This window comes from Lissotriton vulgaris, chromosome 10 (genome assembly GCF_964263255.1).
Source record: "Lissotriton vulgaris chromosome 10, aLisVul1.2, whole genome shotgun sequence".
NCBI lineage: Eukaryota > Metazoa > Chordata > Amphibia > Caudata > Salamandridae > Lissotriton > Lissotriton vulgaris.
The window spans coordinates 264,152,188-264,175,547 of NC_141698.1; the positions used below are offsets into that span (position 1 = coordinate 264,152,188).

General features: G+C 46.2%; 1 protein-coding gene across 1 annotated transcript in view; it reads right to left on the bottom strand.

Annotated features, from left to right (window-relative positions):
* Positions 1-23,360, bottom strand: part of LOC147685088 (uncharacterized) — a 205,076-nt gene that overhangs the window by 105,181 nt on the left and 76,535 nt on the right. Inside the window, exon 3 of the mRNA XM_086940963.1 lies at positions 11,871-11,963. Within this exon, the coding sequence (XP_086797089.1) occupies positions 11,871-11,963 (93 nt within the window). The remainder of the gene's footprint in view (positions 1-11,870; positions 11,964-23,360) is intronic.

Consider the following 23,360-nt stretch of genomic DNA (forward strand, 5'->3'; position numbering starts at 1 on the left):
GCGACTACTACTCCAAAGGGGTACCTTTGGGCCAGGGCGTGCCTCAGGGCTCGTCCCTTAGCCCGACCCTTTTTAACTTGTATGTGGCACCTGTTGCATTGATTGTGGAGAGCTATGGCCTCCAATTGGTTACTTACGCTGACGACACGCAGCTGGTCATCTCCCTGTCGCACGCGCCCTGTCTTGCTGCAGATGGCTTCCAATCGTGCATGAAAGATCTGGCCGATTGGATGGCCATGAACTGTTTGAAGCTAAACGGCAGCAAGACAGAGGTGCTGGTGGTAGGGAGAGCCCAGTCAGCCTGGTCGTCAGCCTGGTGGCCATCCTGTCTTGGACCAACTCCTGCCCCTTGTCAGGAGGCCAAAAACCTGGGTGTTTGGTTCGATGCGGCTTTGACCTTTGGGCCTCAGATCAATCGGGTGGCAGGAGTATGCTTTGGGGTCCTGAAGAGACTAAGGAAAGTTCTAGACCTTCTGCCATTGGAAGCCCGCCAAACCTTGGTGCATGCCCTGGTGACCACAAGGCTTGACTATGCGAACCTGCTGTACCTTGGGGCACCGAGTAAAAGCGTGGCACGTCTTCAGGTGCTGCAGAATGCGGCGGCACGCCTGATTCTTAGGCTGCCCAAAAGGGCGCCCTCGAAGCTGGCACTTCAAAAGTTACACTGGCTACCATTAAAGAGCAGAGTTGAGTACAAGGCCCTCTGCACATGTCACCGGATTCTCTATGGTAGGGCGCCCCGACCTTTGCAGAAACTGATCGAAGCCTATGAACCTCCTAGAGCACTCAGATCTGCGGGTGGAGGACTGCTGAGGACTCCCAGGATAAAGAAAGCTCGTATGGGAGGTAGGTCCTTCAGGCACCTGGCCCCCAACTACTGGAATAAACCTTTTATGATTTTAACAAAAATCGAATAAAGTGTATTTTGACTGACTGACTGACTACTGGAATAAACTCCCAGTGGACCTTCGCCGGGAACCAGCAGAAATGAAGTTTCGAGCTAAGTTAAAAACTTACCTCTTTACTAGATAATTTTGACCTGCCAGCACTGTTTTCCCTGTCTTATGTTTTTTCTCACTGTCAGCGCGGGGACACGCTGGTGCGCGTAACTCAGCGCTCTATAAATGCCCCTATTATTATTATTATTATTATTCTGGAACAAGCGTGCCAGCCGGAACAACAGAGGAAAGGGCGTGTCGGACCTGTAGGTATCGAAAGTATTCTCGATTACTGAGTTTGAATTCAAGTTGCAGCTCTTCAAAAGACTTTATCTTGTCTTTCCGCCAAAGGTCCCTCACCTTACTAATTCCAATGAGGCCCCATTTTTCGAAACCCTTGGTAGTCCACAAACTGCCCAACCTCTCGGCTGCGTAGAGTGGAGTCGCTCGAGTGAGAGTGTCCGACCAGCCCACAGCAGCATTAGCGTTGTACCAGACCCGCACCACAACTCTGGTAGGCCCAGTTAACGCTACATCAGACCGTTTGGAATAAAGCGCCCTGTTATAGTCTCCGCCCGGCAGCAACCATTTATCCATAGCAAAAGCCGGGTTAGAAGCTGGACCGTTCATTGCATGATTAACCGAGCTCAGTAGTGAGGCCCAGTAATATCGTCGTATATCCGGTAACGCTATACCGCCATCATACCAAGGCAGTGTAAGCTTAGCCAAGGCAATCCGGGGACGACCGGCCCACAGCAGTTTCCTTTGTAGGCACTCGATCTCGTGGAAGTAGCTGGAAGGCACTAGATCCAGTGTATTCTGAAGCGCATACAAAAATCTGGGAAGGGACATCATTTTGAATAAGGCTGCTCTGCCCACCAGGGACAGCGGCAGTCTGCTCCAGGCTTTCACGTCTGCTTTTAAGCGAATAAGCGGGGGGAGTAAGTTGCGCTGATACCTGCCAGCCGAATCACGCGAAACATGGATACCTAAATATTTGAATCCGGTGGATGAAATTTGTATTGGACAATTGCGCGGTACGAGTGGAGCATCGTCTGTGAGCGAATAAACACAAGACTTACCCCAATTGATGACCAGTCCGGAGTTCCTCCCAAAGGAATTAAGGATGTCGAACAATACCTCCAGAGATTTCCGAGGGGAGGTGAGGTAAAGGAGAATGTCGTCCGCATAAAGTGAGATGCGATCTTCAAAACCGGGAGTCCACCTGATACCCCTGAGGGACGGTTCCCATCGCAACCAAGCGGCCAAGGGCTCTAGAGCCAAGGCAAAAAGCAGCGGAGACAGTGGGCATCCCTGCCGCATACCCCTCCCTAGAACAAAGGGAGCCGACACTCGACCGTTGACGACTACCTGGGCCAGGGGCTCCTCATAGAGAATCGATGAACACCGGTCCGAAGCCAAACTTCGCCAGAGTCGCCCATAGATATGGCCATTCCACTGTGTCAAATGCCATAGTGGCATCCAAAGAAACCAAAATGTCCGGCTCACGTAGCGTCTCCACCCTCGCCAGCACGCCATGAAGACGGCGTAAATTCAACGCGGTATTACGGGCCGGAATAAAGCCAGACTGGTCTGGGTGCACCAAATCCCCAATCACTTTAATCAGACGGTTAGCTAACATTTACGCCAAAACTTTAGGCTCCCCATTCAAAAGTGAGATAGGTCTATAGGAGGTACAGAATTCACGGGGTTTACCCTCCTTAGGGATCACCACGATAGATGCTAAACGCTGGTCACGGGGAAGCGAACCCCTCTCCCTGGACTCCAAGAACATCGAGCGAAGATACAACGCCATTTTGTCCAGGCACAACTTGTACAGCTCGATGGGTATGCCGTTTGGCTTTTCCAGAGCGGATGGAGCGAATAGCGAGCGCTACCTCATCAGTGGTGAAATCCGCCTCCATTAGCTCTCTATCAGATTCGGACAGGCAAGGCAAAGCGATATCTCTAAGCAAAAGATGGGAGTCTTCCTCCGGCCGGTCCGAAACCGGCGCATACACCGTTCGGAAGTGGCAAGCGAACTCCTCCACAATCTCCAACAGATCCGTCACACGTACACCATCCAATCGCTCAACCACCGGTACCACACGATTCAATCTCTCCCTCTTGTCCAACCAAGCTATCAACTTCCCCGCCTTGTCGCCCACATCATAAAAACGGCCCTGTGGTTCTCGACTCATAGCTTTCGCGGCATTCGTGACCAAGGCTTTATAATCAGCCTGCTTCAGTTGCAAAACATGCACTTTTTCACGCGTGACCCCACACTCAAGATCTGTAGCGATCGCCAATGCCGGCGGAGCAGGGAGAAAAAGACTCCGTGTTGAGCGTCCTTTAAGGAAATACTACATGTCCCAGAAGGCCATGCGGCGCTGGAGATCGGGAAAATGGGAGGACACTATTTAAGCTCCTCCCAGAGAACGGTACGGTGCTTGTCAATTCGTTTCTGGGTACTCCATCGAGTCGGATGGTGTGTCCCCACCGGAAATTGTTGCATCTGTGCTCATCGCCGACGAAGAGCCTGCGAGGTCAGAGTTCCAGTGTTCCAGCTTCGCCGACGAAGAGCCCGCATTGTCAGAGTTCCTGTGTCCTAGCTTCGCCGACGAAGAGCCCGCATGGTCAGAGTTCCTGTGGGTCCGTTCATACAAGCCGTATCCTGCATATGTCCAGTTGTCTGACTATCGCAAGTATACCTGTGGAGTGCGGGCCCGCCTCCTACGTTTTCTTTTGTTTCTCTGGTAACCTTTTGTCTTATATGTGCAGACTGCGCATCCTTTTGGTTTTCATTTACTCTGGGGTTAAGTGGTCTAACTATCGGCAGTTCTACTTGGATTAGAACTTCTCAGTTGCTTGTAACTTTTCTTTTCCACAAGAAGCATTGTGGTCACTATGAGACGTGTATATATAACGCCTCGTACGAGAAGCCCAACAGAACCAACTATTGGCAAACTGAGGTGTGCGGTAAAAGAGAAGTGGAGATAACTTCTCAGCACTTTTGGCAAAGACCCCCACAACCTAACGTACATTATCTTGATTCATTCACGGCACCAGGTGTGGGGAAGTCGGTGAGTCTAGTGGCAGAGGGAAAGGGAATTGAGGCAATAGCAGCTTGTGGTACTTATCTTCTGCTCTCTGTCTTCTCCTCCCCTTGCAGGATATCAATACCGGTGACTTCGTGGGTAAACCTCAACCGGAGACTAAAGGGAGCATCAGACACCCCATTGCCATTCCACCTCACGGCGCCCTTCGGTACCTGCTCTGATAGTGGTGATAGTTCCATTGTTGGGTATTGTGCTGAGGGGAGTTGGGAGGACTATCGTCTTATCGTTTCTGCTGGCCATCGGAATCAGGTTAGTGGCGCGTGCGTGTTCTTGCGCTGCTTCCAATCCCGACAAGATCCCTCTCCAGAGCCACTATATCAGACTCCAGCTGCTCAACCTCTCCATTGTGGCGCTTCTTAGAGCTGGCGACTAACGACAGTATCTTACCCCGTATCACAGTTTTAAAGGCCTCCCATAAGGACACAGACGAAGACACCGATCCCACATTGTCAAGTAGTGATCTATATCTTTAATCACCCCAGCCCTGGTCTCTGGAACACGGAGATGCCAGGGATTAATTGGGGCGACCCGGCCCCCTGCGTCTAAATGGAGATCTATATGGATCCATAGCGGGGAGTGATCCAAAATGCCTCTAGGCAAATATCGGGCCTCTCGCACCGTTGTGGCCTGGGCTGCGGGCACAAGAATATAGTCAAGTCTGGCTAAGCTCCCATGGGCCCCGGAGTGGAAAGTATATTGAGCCTGCCCTGGGTGGAGCATCCGCCAACAATCCACAATACCAAACGTTTCCAAGAAACCACTCAGGCAGGACTGCAATGGTGTAAGAGCCCTGGGAGGATGTCGATCCTCCAGGCCATCAACCACCGAGTTGAAATCCCCTCCAACCTCCAGAATCCCCTCAGGAAGCCTCAATACCAATTTCTCCAGGTCGACAAATGTGGTGGCCTGTAAACCCGGGGGAACATATATCGAGAGGATGGCAACCGTTCTCCCCTCCCACCTACCAACAATCGCCGCTTATCTTCCCCTGTCATCCAATATCGTTTCATTAATCACCAAGGGAAGGAAACTGCGGATCATAACACCAGCCCCTCTAGAGCCCGAAGTGAATCCCGAGTGTGCCACCAACCGGTAGCCCCTCCAGTTCATGGCATGGAACGTGTTCCCCACCAAGTGCGTTTCTTGCAGTAATACAATGTCGGGGGAATGGCGCTTCACATATTGGAGTACAATTCCCCGTTTTATTTTGTCCCCCAAGCCGTTGACATTCCAACTCAAGACTCTCAACCCCCTACCCCCATCCCGAAAATTAGTAGTCGGGTCCCCCAAACCCCACGAAGGTAACACAGAGAAAGCCATACAACAATACGTAGCCTCAAGAACAATGCTAACAGTAAAAAGAACCCCCCCTCCCCCAAGATACCAGAACAACAACCCCCCACCCTGCACCCCTGCGATAAAACCAGAAAACCAACCCATTCTGCAGTGTGCCTGTCACCCTACCCCAGAAAACTAAACTACAAGTAGAAAAGGAAACACCCCCGGAGGAGGAAAACTCCCCGCCGCCCCAGGGCTTGTCTTTAAGAATGTTATTGACCCAAAAAAAGGATAACAATCCACCATAGCACGATACGATGGTAGCACACGCCGGTGCCCCTACTCCTCCTGGTCCCGTTGGCTGCCTTCAGCACCTCTGGATTGTTCCGCATTGTCCCGTGGCATAGATAGTGTGTCCAAACAGTCACTGACCACCTCTGGCATATCAAAGAAGAGCACCCGCTCATTATGTTCGATGCGCAATCGGGCGGGGAAAAGCATGGCATACTTCATGCCCAGGTCTCTTAGTCTCCGCTTCACCCCAGAAAATCACAGTCTCTGCTTCTACACCGAAGGGGTAAAATCAGGGTAAAAGTTGATGGACGCATTCTCGAACTTGGTGGGGCCGCTAGCCCTCGAAGCCTGCAAAATGGCGTCTCTGTCCCTGTAGTTAAAGATCCGCGCAATGATGGGTCGCGGGGCAGCCCCCTGCTTGCGTCTGCCGCCCGGGACTCTGTGGGCACACTCCACCGCAAAAAAGTTACTCAGGCCCTTCGGGGCGAGGTGGTTGAGGATCAGATCTTCAACGAGTAAGTCCGTCGATTGATCGGCTGAGGACTCCGGAACTCCGACTATGCGGACATTATTGCGCCTAGCGCGACATTCGAAATCCTCAAGCCGGCTGGCAAACTGGTCACTCGAGGTCCGAAGAGTCCGGATCTCAGTCTGGATATCGGAGACATCAGTGGTGAGACTGGCTGTTTTGACATTCAATGACTTGACTCTCTCGTTAGTCTTGGCCAAGTCCGCCCTAATCAGACCTACATCCACCGCCAACGTGTCGATCTTGGCTGCCAGGGTTTCGTATTGTTGGCCCATCAATGATTGTATACTGGCAATGGCGCCCATCACGTCTCGAAGAGTTGGCTCCTCCGTCTCAGGGGGGCCACCACCAAGGTCCTCTGGGGTTTTGCCAGTCCCGCTAGGCAAACCCTTATTGCGTGCAAATCTGTCCATAATGGTGGTCTGAGTTACGCCACCGCGAGTCACGTTCTTGAGGGACCGCTTGTCACTATCAGACTTGCCCGCCATGGTGGGTTGCGCGCCCCTCAGGGGCTTTTGGGATCTGGTGTAAATGGCTCCCCACAAGGAAAAACCACAAGAGACTGTAATGCAGGGCGTCGGTGAGGATCAGTCTAGCGAGTGCGCTCACAGGCCAGCTTGATCACTAGGCAGCCACCTCCAACCTTCTTAGCCAGAGAAAACGAAACCGAAAGTAGACCCCGGGTAGCCGTCCCCTTCCACAAGCTGTTGTTGTTCAACTACTTTGGGGGTGCTCCGGATGCCCAAGTCCCGGGATGAGCCACGGTGTAGGCCTCCAGGCTTCAGGAAGGAGTAATTCAGGTGTCTGGCATCCGATTCAAAGTCTGAAAAAGGCCTTTTAGATCCGGAGAGTCGTGGCTACTCGAACCCGTCGTCAGAAACAGGATTTTTGCCAGGATAGACGGTGGAGGCGGCGAGGGTTTCGGGAGCTCACTGCTCACGCGACCATCTTGGATGCGCGCTAAGCTCCTCCCCCCCAGGAATTGCTATCTTAAGCCTATTTTAAGGCAGAAGAATATTAGGCACTGCTGAGTTGCACTTTTCTTTTTAAAATTGCTATCCGACCTCTTAATATGTTTATCATTAGCCTCGTTTCTCTGGGCCTGCATGAGAAAAAGGAAGAGGGAGGGTTGTCAGTATTCATGGGCGGACGGCGAGTTGACCTGTCCTGTATACCATAGTGTTTTTTTTACAAGTTTGTGGCTAAATGGGTTTTTATTCTTTTTGTTATCTATATTTAGATCAAAATCAAAATATTTTACGACCATGTTGTATGTATTTATTCTGTGCTTTTATGATCTTTTTATAATTGATCGAATAAAGAAGAGACTCACTGACTGACTGTGAATCAAGCTTTATGTCAAGTTTGGGAGATTATAGAAACACATCTATCAACTCAGCAGGAAAATATATGTCAGAACTAATGTTCGGGCAGGTTTGAAAAACATAGAGGCCTATTAGGATGGTGGACGGACCTGCGTCCGTCCGCCACCCCCGAGGTGGAGGGACCGCCTAAACGGGCAGCGGCGTTCCCTCCATTGGAATTAGGATGTGACCGCCACCCTGACGGTCACATCCCGTATATCTAACATTGCGGCGGGTGCTGCTTTAAGCAGCACCCTCCGCAAAGTCAAATATGCATGCTGTGCATTTGCATGCACGAAGCGGCAGGCACCGCGCGGTGCCTGCCGCATTGTGCATGCAAATGCAGTTGGGAACCATAGGTACCCCCCATGTGTGCCCCACAACACCCTGAGGGCTCGCAAACGGGCCCCCAAAAACAAAAGACCACATGCTTTTCCACGGCAGAAAAGCCGCCGTGGAAAAGCATGTTTCCGCCTACATCGTAATATGGCTGGCGGTGCCTTGTAGACACCGCCACTATATATGCGTACACCCACCGTGGATCAGCGGCGGACGGACTTGCCGTCCGCCGCTGATCCCAACGCCATCGTAATGTGACGGTTGGTGTTTTCCCTCACCAAGGCGGTGAATCCGCATCCTCCAGCTAGGCTTCCGCCGGCCCGGAGGATGCGGATTCACAGCAATCCTAATCGGCCACTTAGTTCTAATAGCTGCAAATGCTTCTAAAGATTAGGAAAAGAATTCAAACTGAGATTATATGAATAAAAATAAGATGAAATAATAAGCAGACGAGCAAGAACTCAGGAATGTCAAGTTGAACGTTTGGTCCTTGTCAAACAACGTCAAGTAAAAAAATCTTAAAGTTTGTTTCATCCAGAATATTAAAAAATATAAAATATTCATGGTACAAAGGTATTTGCAGAAAATGAAGACAAATGAATGACAAGAAACATCACACATTTTTAGTAACTTAGGATCTCGTGGGTGATAGTAATGAAAAAAGGTTTAATTTGCTTGAAAATGAGCATAATAATATAAGTGTTAGGGATCATTCTAGCAATGTTTGCCTAGATGCATCAAACTGAATTGCATTCGCAAACGGTGTAATCGCATTTTTCGGCCGTTTGCGAATGCAATTCACTAATTTGGAATGCATCATGCATTTCACAATTTTAGGAATCACAACCATGTTGCGATTTCTAAAATTGCGATTGCATTTAAGAAATCGCAATTTGAGATTTCTCAAATGCTATGCATGATTATTTTAAAATTGCGAATTCGCAATTTGCAATGGGTAAAATAGCATAAAGTTTAACTTCATGCTAAATTACTGAAAACTTTCAAATATGCATAAATTGCATTTTTGAAAGTTTAAATTTACACACACACATGCCCCAAGGGCATGTGTGTGTGTAAATGAATCTTAAAGTTACGTTTCAGGGGTGCAGGGAGTGGTTCTTTGGACCCCCCCTGCACCCTTGAAATTGCATTCACATTTTGCGATTCGCAAAATGGAATTCGCAAAATGTGATTGCCTTCCCATTCATTCCTATGGGCCTTTTGGCCCATAGGAATCAATGGGAAGGGTTTCCTTAATTGTGATTCGCAAATTGTGAATCGCAATTAAGGAAAAATACCGAATCGCAAAATAAAATGCGAAATTTTCATGCATTGCCATTTGCGATTTCTAAATTGCGATTTCTTAATTTTCGCAATGTAGAAATCACAAATGGAAACAATGATGCATCTACCCAGTTGTACTTAGAAGATCTGTGAGATGCCCAAAGACAACTTGCAGCTTAATTGAGCATTGTTAGCAAATGTAAACTTTGCCGATTAATTGAGCATTGTTAGCAAATGTAAACCTTGCCGATTAATTGAGCATTGTTAGAAAAATGTATACATTTAAGTTCGTTTTATTTGTTTATTTTAAAAAAGGAAGGAATGTTGATATTTGTAATTGTGTTTATATTGTTATTGGCATCTAGTCTGTAGTATATGCAGTTACGTTATTGCAGGAATGTAATTTGTCTTGGTGTTCACAGTTATGTTTGTATTCGTTTTCTGTTAATTGTGATCGCTGTTATTGATTCCTGTTCTTGTTGTTGTTCTAGATGAGAAAGAGGGGGCAGATGTCATACTTTACAGAAAATAGAATATGGAGCATACGCTAGAATATGGAATGCGGAGCATAATGGTTCTAGGTAGAATGGTTTGGATTTGACTGGGGTACAGTTGCAGACAGTAATATGAAGAATGCAGATGTTACCTTCGGATGCTAAGACTAAATATCCTTGTAGCCGGTTGTATGGGGCCTCTAATGTTCTTACCGGAAAGAGCATGTCCTGACAGGGGTTACCCATAGAACATTTTTTAAAAATGGGGTGAAATCCATTGAGGCACCAACTTTCATTGGCAGAACATAAAAGTACCTGAATAATTAATGTGCATCTTTTCAGAGCCTGCGACTTTTTAGCAACTTTATGTGAAAAGTCTGATTTAAAATGCATCACTTGACCCTGCTGTTTCAAACTTTTCTTGGGGAAGAGAGATTCCCCACGTCAACATCTTAGAAGAATTACAGCTTGACCAATCCAATCACTGGAAATAGGGTCAACTATTACGCCCTACCATTTTCAAAGATCACTACTGTTTTACTATATATGTGCATTGATAAATAAGCACTGGCAAAGCCAACAGGTCTTGCTATTTTTAAGGAAGTCGTGGTATTCACATTTTCATACCCATCAAAAGCTGACATGAACACTTTACCAATACAGGCTGCAGTACATTAGGCTGTCGACTATTGGTTATACACATATGCTTTCTATAGCAGGCTGGAGTACTTTAAACCGGTACTAGAGGTTCCAAAGGTGTAACTTGCTCTTTTCACTAAAGTGTGTCATTCTTTTCCATAATATCCGCTTTCTCCTAGGACATTTTTTCCTCAAAATAGCTGCATCAGCGACACATTGGACTGTATTCCTGATAGGGAGCACTGACATTGTCTGCGCTTCAGTGCAGCTTTAGCTGGATGTGCCAGGTACAGGATGGAATCAGTGTACACTATTACAATGAATGCACTGCCTCAAACCTGTGCTTGACCTGCTGATAGGGCATTAAAGAAAAGTGGACTAGCTGTTTGAGGCAGCTGTTCTGTCTTTCACTGTGCAGTTGGTTGCCGGTCTGCACTCTGAGATGGGACACTGCAAACAAGTCCAGTGAGCGATTGCACCCACCTAGGATCTGTCCCCTTTCCCCACTTCTGAGGGTCACCCTCTTGGGGGCACCTCAATGTGTGTCATCTCTTTGTGGTGCCCAGTAGGTGCACCCCTGGCAGCATCTTTACCTGTTTTCCAGTGTTGATGATATGGCTCGGGCACAGATACAAAGTGTTTTCTCATTTTGATGGGGCCACCAGCCAAGCAAATGAAAGAACACCCCCATGACACCCTTATTACAGATGGGCTGAGCAACTATCTGTGGCCACTTCTGTAAGGTCAAAGTGCCCCAGGGGTGCAAAAATGCAGGCGCAAACATCCTTAGTCTCTCCAGGGTACTTTTGATAATGCAGCCCCTGAGCCTGACTTTTTGGAAACAGAAGTCCATGGGTTGAAAAAGCCATATAGACATCAACTGTGCTTATTGGTTGGCTCAGGTGTCCTACATGAACTCTGCGTTTACTATGAATTCATTTGTAGTGGGTAACATTGTTTAATTGTGGATGTATGTACTTTGTTTCAACAAGTGCATGGGTGGTAATCAAAGAGTGGAGAAATTGCTACAAAGAACAGTTAGCAGGTTGGAATGAGTTTATTGTGTTTGTTGTCAGTGTGTGCTCTTCAATTGTTTCATTTTCCCATTTTGACTCAAAGTAATTGTGTTCATTCATGAATGTGTGTGAGTGTGTGTGGGGTGTGTGTGTGTGTGCGTGTGTGTATGTGTGTCTGCGTGTGTGGTTGTGTGTGTGTGTGTGTGTGCGTGCATGCATGTGTGGTACTTGCTGTGAGCAGGTAAGTTAGACTATATTTGATTAATACGTGGGTGTATTTTTTTAGTAAGCACTCTTTCTGAATCACTAACTCATATGTTTTATAACTTATTTGGCTACCTAGAGACACACCTTTATAGCCCTTAGCCAATCCCATTTTTGAACCGTGATTCTTTTCCCATTTTTGGTAGGACCCACATGGGAACCACTAAATTTTCTACTCCAAGTATAGATTGACAGTGGAAAATCTACAGAGCTGGCAGATTGTCCCCAGTCAGATATCACAAATATCACATCTCAAAAGCAAACTGTACAAAAAAGTCAAGGTGATACTATTAGCAAAATCATCTCACTTACCCGCTTTTTGTTTGGTGTGCAGTTTGTGTCTCCATGCATGAGGATATCTTCCTGATTCGTAGCACTGAAACATACTCGGCAGCGCATCATTCTCTGAGATTGGGAGGAAGGTAAGAGGTGAATATTACCACATGATGCAATAAACTAAGGCGGTTCATCACCTTCATACCGCAACTTTCATTCCGCATACCTTCAGTCCGCATACCATTATAACGAAAGTACCATCAGTCCGCAAAATTTTAAAACGCATGCCATTATATCTTATATGCTTTTACCACTCATGCTTTTACAACGAAATTCGTTGTAAAAGCTTAAGTGTAAGGTAAGTATATGGTTTTAGTTTGGGGGTGTTGGGGTATATGTTTTAGGGGTTCAAGAGTATTTTAAGGGTGTGTTTGGGGGTGTTGGGGTATATGATTTTTGGGTACAGGGGTATTTTAAGGGGGTGTTTGGGGGTGTTGGGGTATATGTTTTAGGGGTACAGGGGTATTTTTAGGGTTAAGTGATAGGTTTTGGTTTTGGGGTACAGGGGTATTTTTAGGGTTTAGGGAAAGGTTTGGGTTTTGGGGTACAGGGGTACAGGGGTATTTTTAGGGTTCTGGTCTAGGTTTGGGTTTTGGGGTACAGGGATATTTTTAGGGTTCAGGGATAGGTTTGGGTTTTGGGGTACAGGTGTATTTTTAGGGTTCAGGGATCGGTTTGTGTTTTGGGGTACAGGGGTATTTTTAGGGTTCAGGGCTAGGTTTCTGGTTTAGGGTACTGTGGTATTTTTAGGGTTCAGGGATAGGTTTGGGTTTTGGGGTACAGGGGTATTTTTAGGGTTCAGGGAAAGTTTGGGGTTTTGGGGTACAGGGGTATTTTTAGGGTTCAGGGATAGGTTTGGGTTTTGGGGTACATGGGGTATTTTTAGGGTTCAGGGCTAGGTTTGGGTTTTGGGGTACAGGGGTATTTTAGGTTTCAGGGGTAGGTTTGGGTTTTGGGGTACAGGGGTATTTTTAGGGTTCAGGGATAGGTTTGGGTTTTGGGGTACAGGGGTATTTTTAGGGTTCAGGGCTAGGTTTGGGTTTTGGGGTACAGGGGTATTTTAGGTTTCATGGGTAGGTTTGGGTTTTGGGGTACAGGGGTATTTTGGGGGTTCAGGGATAGATTTGGGTTTTGGGGTACAGGGGTATTTTTAGGGTTCAGGGAAAGTTTTGGGTTTTGGGGTACAGGGGTATTTTTAGGGTTCAGGGATAGGTTTGGGTGTTGGGGTACAGGGGTATTTTTAGGGTTCAGGTATAGGTTTGGGGTACAAGGTTATTTAGGGTTCAGGGATAGGTTTGGGTTTTGGAGTACAGGGGCACTTTTAGGGTTCAGGGAAAGTTTTGGGTTTTGGGGTACAGGGGTATTTTTAGGGTTCAGGGATAGGTTTGGGTTTTGGGGTACAGGGGTATTTTTAGGGTTCAGGGCTAGGTTTGGGTTTTGGGGTACAGGGATATTTTAGGGTTCAGGGCTAGGTTTCGGGTTTAGGGTACTGTGGTATTTTTAGGGTTCAGGTATAGGTTTGGGTTTTGGGGTACAGCAGTATTTTTAGGGTTCAGGGAAAGTTTTGAATTTTGGGGTACAAGGGTATTTTTAGGGTTCAGGGATAGGTTTGGGTTTTGGGGTAGAGGGGTATTTTGATGGGTTCAGGGCTAGGTTTGGGATTTGGGGTACAGGGGTATTTTAGGTTTCAGGGGTAGGTTTGGGTTTTGGGGTACAGGGGTATTTTTAGGGTTCAGGGATAGATTTGGGTTTTGGGGTACAGGGGTATTTTTAGGGTTCAGGGAAAGTTTTGGGTTTTGGGGTACAGGGGTATTTTTAGGGTTCAGGGATAGGTTTGGGTTTTGGTGTACAGGGGTATTTTAGGTTTCAGGGGTAGGTTTGGGTTTTGGGGTACAGGGGTATTTTTAGGGTTCAGGGATAGGTTTGGGTTTTGGGGTACAGGGGTATTTTTAGGGTTCAGGGCTAGGTTTGGGGTTTGGGGTTCAAAGTTTTTTTAGGGTTCAGGGATAGGTTTGGGTTTTAGAGTACAGGGGTATTTTTAGGGTTCAGGGAAAGTTTTGGGGTACAGGGGTACAGGGGTATTTTTAGGGTTCAGGGATAGGTTTGGGTTTTGGGGTACAGGGGTATTTTTAGGGTTCAGGGCTAGGTTTGGGTTTTGGGCTACAGGGATATTTTGAGGTTCAGGGGTAGGTTTGGTTTTTGGGGTACAGGGGTATTTTTAGGGTTCAGGGGTAGGTTTGGGTTTTGGGGTACAGGGGTATTTTTAGGGTCAGGATGGGTTATTGTTTAAGGGTGCTGGGGTATTTATAAGGAGTAAGGGTGGGTTATGATTTTGGGGTGCAGGGGTATTTTAAGGGACCAGGGTTGGTTATTTTTTAGGGTTTATAGGGTAATTTAAAAAAATAATATATACATATATATATATATATATATATATATATATATATATATATAAATATATATGTATTAAATATATATTTATAAAAAATTATAATTATAAATAATTCAATTTAAATGAAAAAAAAAGCTTATTTTTAAATTTTGTAAAATATATTTGTATGTATATATATATATAAATATATATATATATATATATATATATATATATATATATATATATATATATATATATATATATATATATATATATATATATATATATATATTACCTACTGGCGGTCGCCAGTAGGTATATATAGTTAGGATTTTTTCTCTATGGAACTTTTGAAAATTCTATGTCTAATAACTTTGGCGTTTGTGGAAGGAATCGGCTGAAATTTTCAGGAAAATGGCACATTTTGTTTCTGAGCAGCCCCTGAAAATTTGGGGGGGTTCCGTCAAGGGGGGGCTGAGAAAAAAGGGGGGTCCCAAAACGCGTTTTTCACATTCATTTTTATATAGGGCCTTTGGCCTCACTTTTAGCTCGAACGGCTGAATGGATTTACAAGAAACTTGGCAAAATTATAGGGACTGTTAGCCCGATGTGCCTTTGCTGGGTCTCAATATATGTGCTCCAGTGGATTTTGAGAAATTAACGTTTTAAAAAACAGATATATCTGTGACAGCGTCCAAGATAGCGCACCAGATCGCGTACTTTTCGCGTAACGGAGCTTTGCGTAGCGAAGCTGATTGGCTCTCCGGTGTCTGTCAACATTCTAAACAGTCCAGTGCGGCCGCCATCTTGTCTCTCGGTAGGATCGAGAGACAAGAGGAGGAAAAAAACGAAGGGGGAATTTAATGAAAGGGGGCAAAGTAGACTCCTCTTGACCCCCTAGGAATGATGTTGGGGTTATTAAAAGGTCCCGTGGGGCAAATAATTAAAATTTGATTTTTCACGGTAGAAGCGCTTCTCGGTTCGCGAACCGGGCCGCAAACTGGTAGCGAAACGGGAATTCGCCATTTTGTGTTTCGATTTAATTAAATTACGAGGTATAAGGGGGTACGGGAGACGTATCCTGACCCCTTATGTTTTCTGAGGGTGGCTGAGGAGGCTCATATATGTGGATACATGTCTTCCAGCGGCTGTGCGTGAGCGTTTTTTTTTTTTGCTGCGTGACGTCTGTTAACGTTCGATTCGATGGAAATCAGGAACTGTTGACCGCCATTTTGTCACTGCGAGTAAATATTTTGTTAAAAATAATTGTTATAAATTAATCCTTATTGATAAACATTGTCTGCGCCATCTTGCCTTTTTTGCAATGCCACACTTTTGTTGAGCACTGCAGCCATTTTAGATGCCTTGACCAGACCCACTCTCTGCACGCCGCCGATCCTCAGCATGGCTCCCCACCCTCGCAAGCATTTCCCCCACGCACTGGTCACCCCCGCTCTCTCTCTCATGCATGGGCCATAAACCTCCCCCCATCTGCGCTCAGGCTATCACTTAGCCCTGCAGATGTAGTTTATGGCTCCAGCTGTAGAGAATCACCCCTGTTCAAAGGAGTTACAGTAGATCAAGGCCCCAACCCGATGAGATCCGTCACACCACACGCGTTCCTACTATCTGATAACCATCCTGTATTGTGCTTGGGGAGGGGATTCACACTGTGAGGGTGTGTGGGTCCGAGCCTGAAGCGGAAGATTCCAGGGATGCCTTTTTGTACATCAAAGTCTTCACAATTATGTGTCACATTAAAAATATATAGCACTCCAACAAAGTTGTAGGATTATAACACTTTAATAACTTATAAATATATACAACGCTCCAACAAAGTAAACAAGTTAAAAAAAACTTTTTAAACAACTATTTACATGACATTGCTTTAAGCAGGATAGACAAAGAAATGACACAGTGATGTAAAAGTTTCTGAAAGAAATGCCAAGAACGTCCCATGTGAAAGTGAATTTTATCTGGCAATTTTTTTCTTTTCCTTCTCATGAAAAGAAAGTTAATGCCAGGTTCGTTACCTGCCTCATCTGCCAAAAAAAAACTCTCGAGAGGGACCGAAAAAAAATATAGCTATGGTAATCATATCATGCATTGGCAAATGGAGAGGTGGCACCCTTTTAATTATTCTAAAGCACAACTTCAAGATTTGGTGGATAATCCCCGACCGGCAAAAACATCCACCAATGACTTAGCAATAAGTGAGTCAGAGGCAAGGGAAACGGTCCCAAATCTGTAAAAGAACTTTAGGCAGATGAGATTGACTTGTGTAGCATGTGGAAAATTAATTTCATGCGGAGAGATGAGTATTACTTTAATAAATAGATCATATGAAAATCATCAATGTCCAAAACGTTCTAGAAAGTAATTTTTGTCATTTTTGAGGAAGAGAGATAACCTACAGTGGTACGGGGTCGTTTTCGTTCGTACTAGGGGGGCCAGGTTACATTCGTTCGGGGTGGCTTAGGGGCATTTAAAACAACTTCCCTGATACAGGTAGCATATAAAGTAGAGGCTAAATACCAGGATCTTTATCGATTGCTTTATGCTGTAGAAAAATGAAAAACACACAACAAACCTGGACCATTCATATTTTCAATGTTTCTGCGTACTATACTTTTTAACCCTTAACTAATTGAGCTGCTTCATTTCACCTGCTTTTTTTTTAACAAAAAAAAAAATCGGAAACAGTGGCCATTTCTTCGAAACTTACCAATCTACGCGTTACAACTACTTTTGCTTTTTCAAAAACCTTTAATAAAAATGTTGGTGCCCAAATACGGGCTTACAACCCCGTGGGCCGGCCACGGAGCAGGCTGGAACTGTAAATGGGGGGGGGGTATTTATATGTGGAAAACATAACAGAGAGTCAGTGGTCGTTGATTTCATAGTAAAAAGTGCGACAAGTGCAACAAAATCATATCGATAATTCATTGTGAGCAAGTACCAAAAGTGTCGACAATTCGAACCTTTAATAATAAATACAGTAATCAATGATGCATTTGAACTTAATATCAATTCATTGTTCGAACGTGTAATCAGTCTTATCCCATATCAATTCATGTGCTAAAAACTGCATACATATCTCATGATATCAAGGCTGAGCAATCGGGGCACAACAAGGAGTTGAGAGTTTCATTTGTACCGGCGCCATTTTGGGTGAGGTCAGGAAGGTCCAGGTATAGTCAAAATGTCTCCACCAACTCGTGGTTGGACCGGGACCTCTTTCGGCAGTCCAAAAGTTTTCATTGAAGGGTAGCAGAGGGGACTGCCGACATGAACCATCAGTCAAAGTGGGGTGGGAGGCAACAATCTCTCCTACCGGGTCATACTGGTGTCCCACCGGAACTGATCAAGTTGGTAGTCTTGCAGGATTTTGGTGATTTCAAGACTGAGGCCGGCGCCGGCATGAGCGCGCCGACGTCCCGCGACTACGTCGTGGTCGTTCCGTGGGTGATCATGGCAGTCATTCCCCATCGGGGGTTGGGGGCCCCCGTGGCTCTTATAGAATCTTCAAAGTTGAGGAGAAGGTTTCTGGACGCAGGAAACTAGAAGCGTAGTTGCACCGCAACAGTGAACGAGACCCCCGCTGGGTGAGCGGAGCATCATTGCCTCGCAATAGTGGACGAGACCTTTTGTCGGGTGAGTGCAGCGCCGCTGCATCGCAAGAGTGGAGGAACCCTTGTCGGGTGAGTGGAGCGTTGGGGGTGCAGCTGAGGGGCCCCCACCTGGGGGGGTGGGAGAGGCTCGTTCGCGCCGCCTCTCCCTCCCAGCGCACCCCACGCCGACACCTGGCGTTGATATCCGTGATGTCCGGACCAGGCGATAAGAGGGGGGGGGTCGGAGGCAGAGGCAAGACACCCCCCGTGGCCTGCAAGGTGGCAGAAGAAGGGAATCGGGAGACCAGTACATTTTGGGCCTTCCACCCCACGGCTGATGGCGATTAGCCGGGCCCCGCCCTGCACGTGTCGAGGCCTCATCTTCCAGATGGGCGTAACCGTGGTCCTGTTGCACTTCGGGAGTTTCCGGAATGGGGGTAGGTATCTGCTGATTTGTATCTATTTCATGTTACGGTTAATGGGCGTGGCGGGCGGTGGGACAGACATGCTTGGAGCAGTGAGGGGGTGGCGGAGCCTAGCTACCTCGTGGCTGCCGTAACGTCAAGCTTGGCTTTTTTCACCACTTCCATGTTTCTTAAGGTATTGGTGAAATTGTTTTTGATGGTAAAATGATGTGACTCCTTGGAGTTCTGGACTTTTTGGTTCCGTCCAGAGGTGTCAGGGAACAACACCCAAAGACCCCGGAGTTCCACCTGCCTTGGTGCGCAAATGAACAGAAACACGGGCTTCTCGAAGGTGGCGTCAAAGACCAAAGGTTTATTACTGCAGGGACACAGAAGTCACAGAGTCTACACACGGGCAGAATCTAGGAGCCTGTTCGATTTGTACATTGAGGGTTGCTCCTTATATACTAAAAATTGTGCTTCAGGCAAATATTTCACATGTTAGTACATTCCTAAACCTTTGTGTCTTAAACAATAAATATTTGGCGTTACACAGGAACTGTCGATAATATCTGATGCCAAACATCACGAAGAGGGGTTCCCACTAGTTCATCACAATCCCTTGTCAATATTGCATTCAAGAGCCGGACCGCCTCATCGTAAAGTTCGTTACCTCCCCCTAATAAAGATTCAGAAAGAAAGGAACGGAGCCAGGTGTGGAAGATGGCAAAGTGGGATAGGAGATGTTTGTGGGTCGTAAATGGGCAAGGCTACCGGCTTCGGCCGCCTAATCATGATCAGGACAATGGACACGAGAACCAGTTCAGGTGGACTGGCCTCGGGCAGAGGAGGCAGCCTTTGTTGAGTCATGCGGCTACAGCGTGATCTGGTTTAAGGTGCACGTGTCACTAAGAGGTGAATCTCCGGCTAAGGTTACGTGTCCTTAATCGAAATGAAGTGATCAGAGGTATTGCATATGTGAGGGCAAGAAACACAAAATGGCTGCCATGATCTTAAGATGGATGCCATGGGTAGATCGGAAATGTGTCCATAACAGGAGTACTCTTGCTCGTAGCATAGCGAAAACACTAGGACATACTAAATGGATCATTTGCAGTTCGTTGATACTAATATTATGTATTTCCGACAATATTGAAAACACGGGTTCAAATCGTCACGGAACCTCAGACCCTCCTTTTGCCCTTACATAGGCAATTAATCAGTCTATATCAGAGTCTAATTCTATGCTCATTAGGTCAGTGACATGCTGTTGTATCATCATCCTTTCTCGTACCTTTTCTCCAAACGCAGGTGGTTTCCTAAAACAGGTTGCAGCACAAAGACTACACAGAGCTGGACCACACTAGATAATCAGGCAACATGAGAATAGGAATACTAGGATGACACCAATGACCATAAGAACCTTCCATCCCCACGCTGAGATCAGAGTCCAAAACCACTCCATAAAGGACCAGTTTCCCTCATCTACATGTATGGAATCGGAGATCTTATGTAGCTTTGAGATCGCCTCATAGACTGTTGGAGCATTATTAGGAATAAAGACACAGCAGCTCGATTGGATCATTCTGCATACCCCACCTCGGTCTGCAAGTATAACGTCTAGAACCATACGGTTCTGCAACGTCATGAGTCTATCCGCCTGAAGCTCAGCTGTCAAATTGCTAAGGGCACCAGCAGTTTCGGTAATAGTAGATTCAACTACCCGTGTTAGCTGACGTATGTTTCTACTATTGGCCATAGGCCCCCAGAACGGAAGGAAGCCTTTGAAGAAGTCTCCAGCTTCCTGACCAGCAGTATCTTCTTTGCTGAAGACACCTCTCGCTACTCTGGTTCTGTGGTAATCAGATGAAGCAGTGTATGTTGGAGGCAACAGTCGAGCAATGTAACATGAACCTTTAAAGTCGGCAGGCAACCATGTATATGCTCTGTCTCGACAGATGAAGTAGGTACCCCTAGCAGTGAGAAAAGCAGGGGAAGAGTTAGACGGAAATACATAAGTCTCTACGCACTCACTCCTCCCTAGCTGAGCTCTCGGATTTCTCCCATTACCTTGCAAGCAGACCTGACCTCGGTGAGGTACGACCCAGATTGGAGTTGAGCTTTTACGCTTGCTTTCTCCTAAACTAAGGCGATACTCTGAAGTATTCCAACTTAAATACACTCACAATTCGTCTCTCGGGTATGATGGAGTATTATTGACATCCTTGATCATGTCAATAATTCCCTGGACTAAAGCTTTGTTGGCAGAGTTATATTTAGTGGAACGTGGTGGACGCGGAGGATAGGTCTCAAGGGCATAAGCAAAGATGGTTTGAAGGGCCTGAAATGATCCATTGTAGCTGAAAGGTAAAACCAGATAGGGAATACCTTTATCCATAGTGTGGGGTATCAAGCCACACACCCAGCAGTCTGTAGTGTTAACTACCAGTTGGTGTTGGTGCAAGAGCTGTACAAAAGTGTTGTTAATGAATTCTGAACGTCGGGCTTGCTCATGTTCAGGAAACGAGTGAAAAGAGTGTATAGAAGAAACAGTAGAAGTAGCAGGATCAAGGGGAGGTACTGTAGTAACTGGCACAAAAATCATATTTATACTAAAGACGGTTCCACCCACCAATGTTGCTAAGATAATCAAAAATGTAACGGTACATTGCATCAAAAAGCATTTGCTACGAAGAATTCTGTACAGTCTGTTTCTGCGAACATAAATCACATTTTCTCGTTGCAGCGCAGGAAGCTCCATCTTCTACAATCCGCTCGCGACCACTGATGATGTGTACGTAGATGAAAATGCCTCTGTCAGCCCTGGGAGTTCCCAGAACCAACAGAAAGATCGACCTTGTGTCAGACCCCTGCAGATTCAAACTAGGCACACAGCCACGACCCTACGGCTACCCAGACGGCAAGGCAATTTAAAAACAATAAACAATAGCAAACTTCCTGGCTGAAGGCAAAAGTTCAATATATCAAAATCACAATATGCAGTTGCCTGCTTTATTTGTCCATTTTACGTTTTCTCAGATTGTATCGCTGCTTCGCAGGTACTGTCTGGTCGGAAAATAGTGTATCACTAGCAGCTGTTGCAGTGTTTAAGTTCGCAGATAGCACAGTTTCTTCTGATGCTGGAGACAAATGTTCAGTGTTCAAAAGAGTTTTTTCAGGAGGAGAGTCAGATTTCGGAGTGTCAGTAATCAATTCGGCATCGCTGAAAGGGATGAACTCCGGTGTGCTGTCAGTTTCGGAGGCACCAATTCCCTTTTTCACCCAATTGTCGTAAGGTAGCGGCAAGGGTACACGCTTAACGTGAGACGCGTGCACCCAATGTTTGCGGCCAGCTACACGAACGGCTGTCCTCGTTGTCAGCAGGACCTGGAAGGGGCCGACAAATCTGGGCTGAAGGTTTTTCGTCCTCGCGAAATTCTTGATTACAACCAGGTCCCCTGGTTTCAGCTGATGCCCTGGACTCTCCGGAGGTTTTGGCAGTGCATCGAAAACCTGTTGATGAATAAGACTCAATTTAGCAGTCAAGTCGTAAAGGTAGTCTATCAACATAGGATATTCCAGCTGTCTGAACTCCCTTGGCCTTGGCACCCCCCAAATATTGGCAGGACGACCAAATACAATCTCGTAAGGGCTAAGCCCCACTCGAGAATGTACAGTCGCTCTCGTGGATAACAGAGCCAAAGGAAGTGCGTCTGGCCAAGCCAAACCTGTGGATGCCTGTATTTTAGCTATCTTCAGCTTGAGGGTGCCATTATAACCCTCCACTAAACCAGCAGACTGGGGATGGTTCGCACTGTGAAATTTTTGTTTCAGCCCTAGGCCTGCACACACACTCTGCATAACTTTCCCTATAAACTCACTTCCGTTATCTGACCATACAATCCGTGGCATGCCATACCTAGGGAAATATTCTTTGAGAAGGATTTTGGCAGTTGATAGGGCAGTATTGTCCTTCAGTGGGTATGCTTCTATCCACCTGGAAAAAGCACAGACCACCACCAAGACGTATTTTAAATTATTACAGTGTTCCATGTGAATGAAGTCTAACTGAATCACTTCAAAGGGGCAGGAAGGAGGAGCGAAATGACCAGCTGGAGTTGGAGTTCCCTTGCCAGGATTATGCATCAGGCATACCATACAATTTTTCACCACTCTTTCTGCACATTTACTTATTCCATCATTCTTCCAGACCGGAGCCAACGTCTTACAGATCCCTTTAGAACTTATATGCGCTACTCCGTGCGCCATTGTCACCACTGCAAGCACATACGCATCCGGCAACATCCAACGCTGCTGTTCTGTCAAATCAATCCAACATCCATTTGAATCCAACTTGCCCGTACTCTCTCTCCATACACGTTTCTCTTCCTCAGTTGCTTCTTTCTGAATCTCTCTCACACTTTCCATTGTATCTTCACACATTCCAGACTCAGCAATCCATCTTGCAGACGTAGCAACATACATTCTACTCATCATGTCTCTAGCTGTTTGTTTAGCAATTTCATCAGAAAAAGCATTCCCACGACCAACATCATCCGTGATTGCTTTATGAGCACTGCATTTTACAATCGCAACTTCAGTCGGCAAGGTTAGTGATTCCAACAAGTCGTTAACTAGCTGACCATGTTGAATCTTAGTCCCATGGGACGTAATGAAACCTCTTTCTCTCCACAACCGGCCAAAACTATGGGCCACGCCAAATGCGTACTGACTATCTGTGAAAACATTCACTCTCTTTCCCTCAGCTAAAACACATGCTCTCGTTAGGGCTATTAATTCTGCAGCTTGGGCAGAATTCTGACTCACTCTTGCAGTCTCCACAATCGTCTTCAAAGTCGTTACTGCATAGGCAGCAGTCACATCACCATTCTCCAATTTAAAACATGACCCGTCCACATACAGCGTACCATCCGGATCTGATAATGGAGTATCCCTCAAATCAATGCGTCCTTTTGTCTCTTCCTCCGTTTTGAAACAGCAATCATGTGGCTCGGAATCACTCGACTCTTGATTAGCCGGCAACAGCGTTGCTGGATTCAATATGTTACATCTTTTG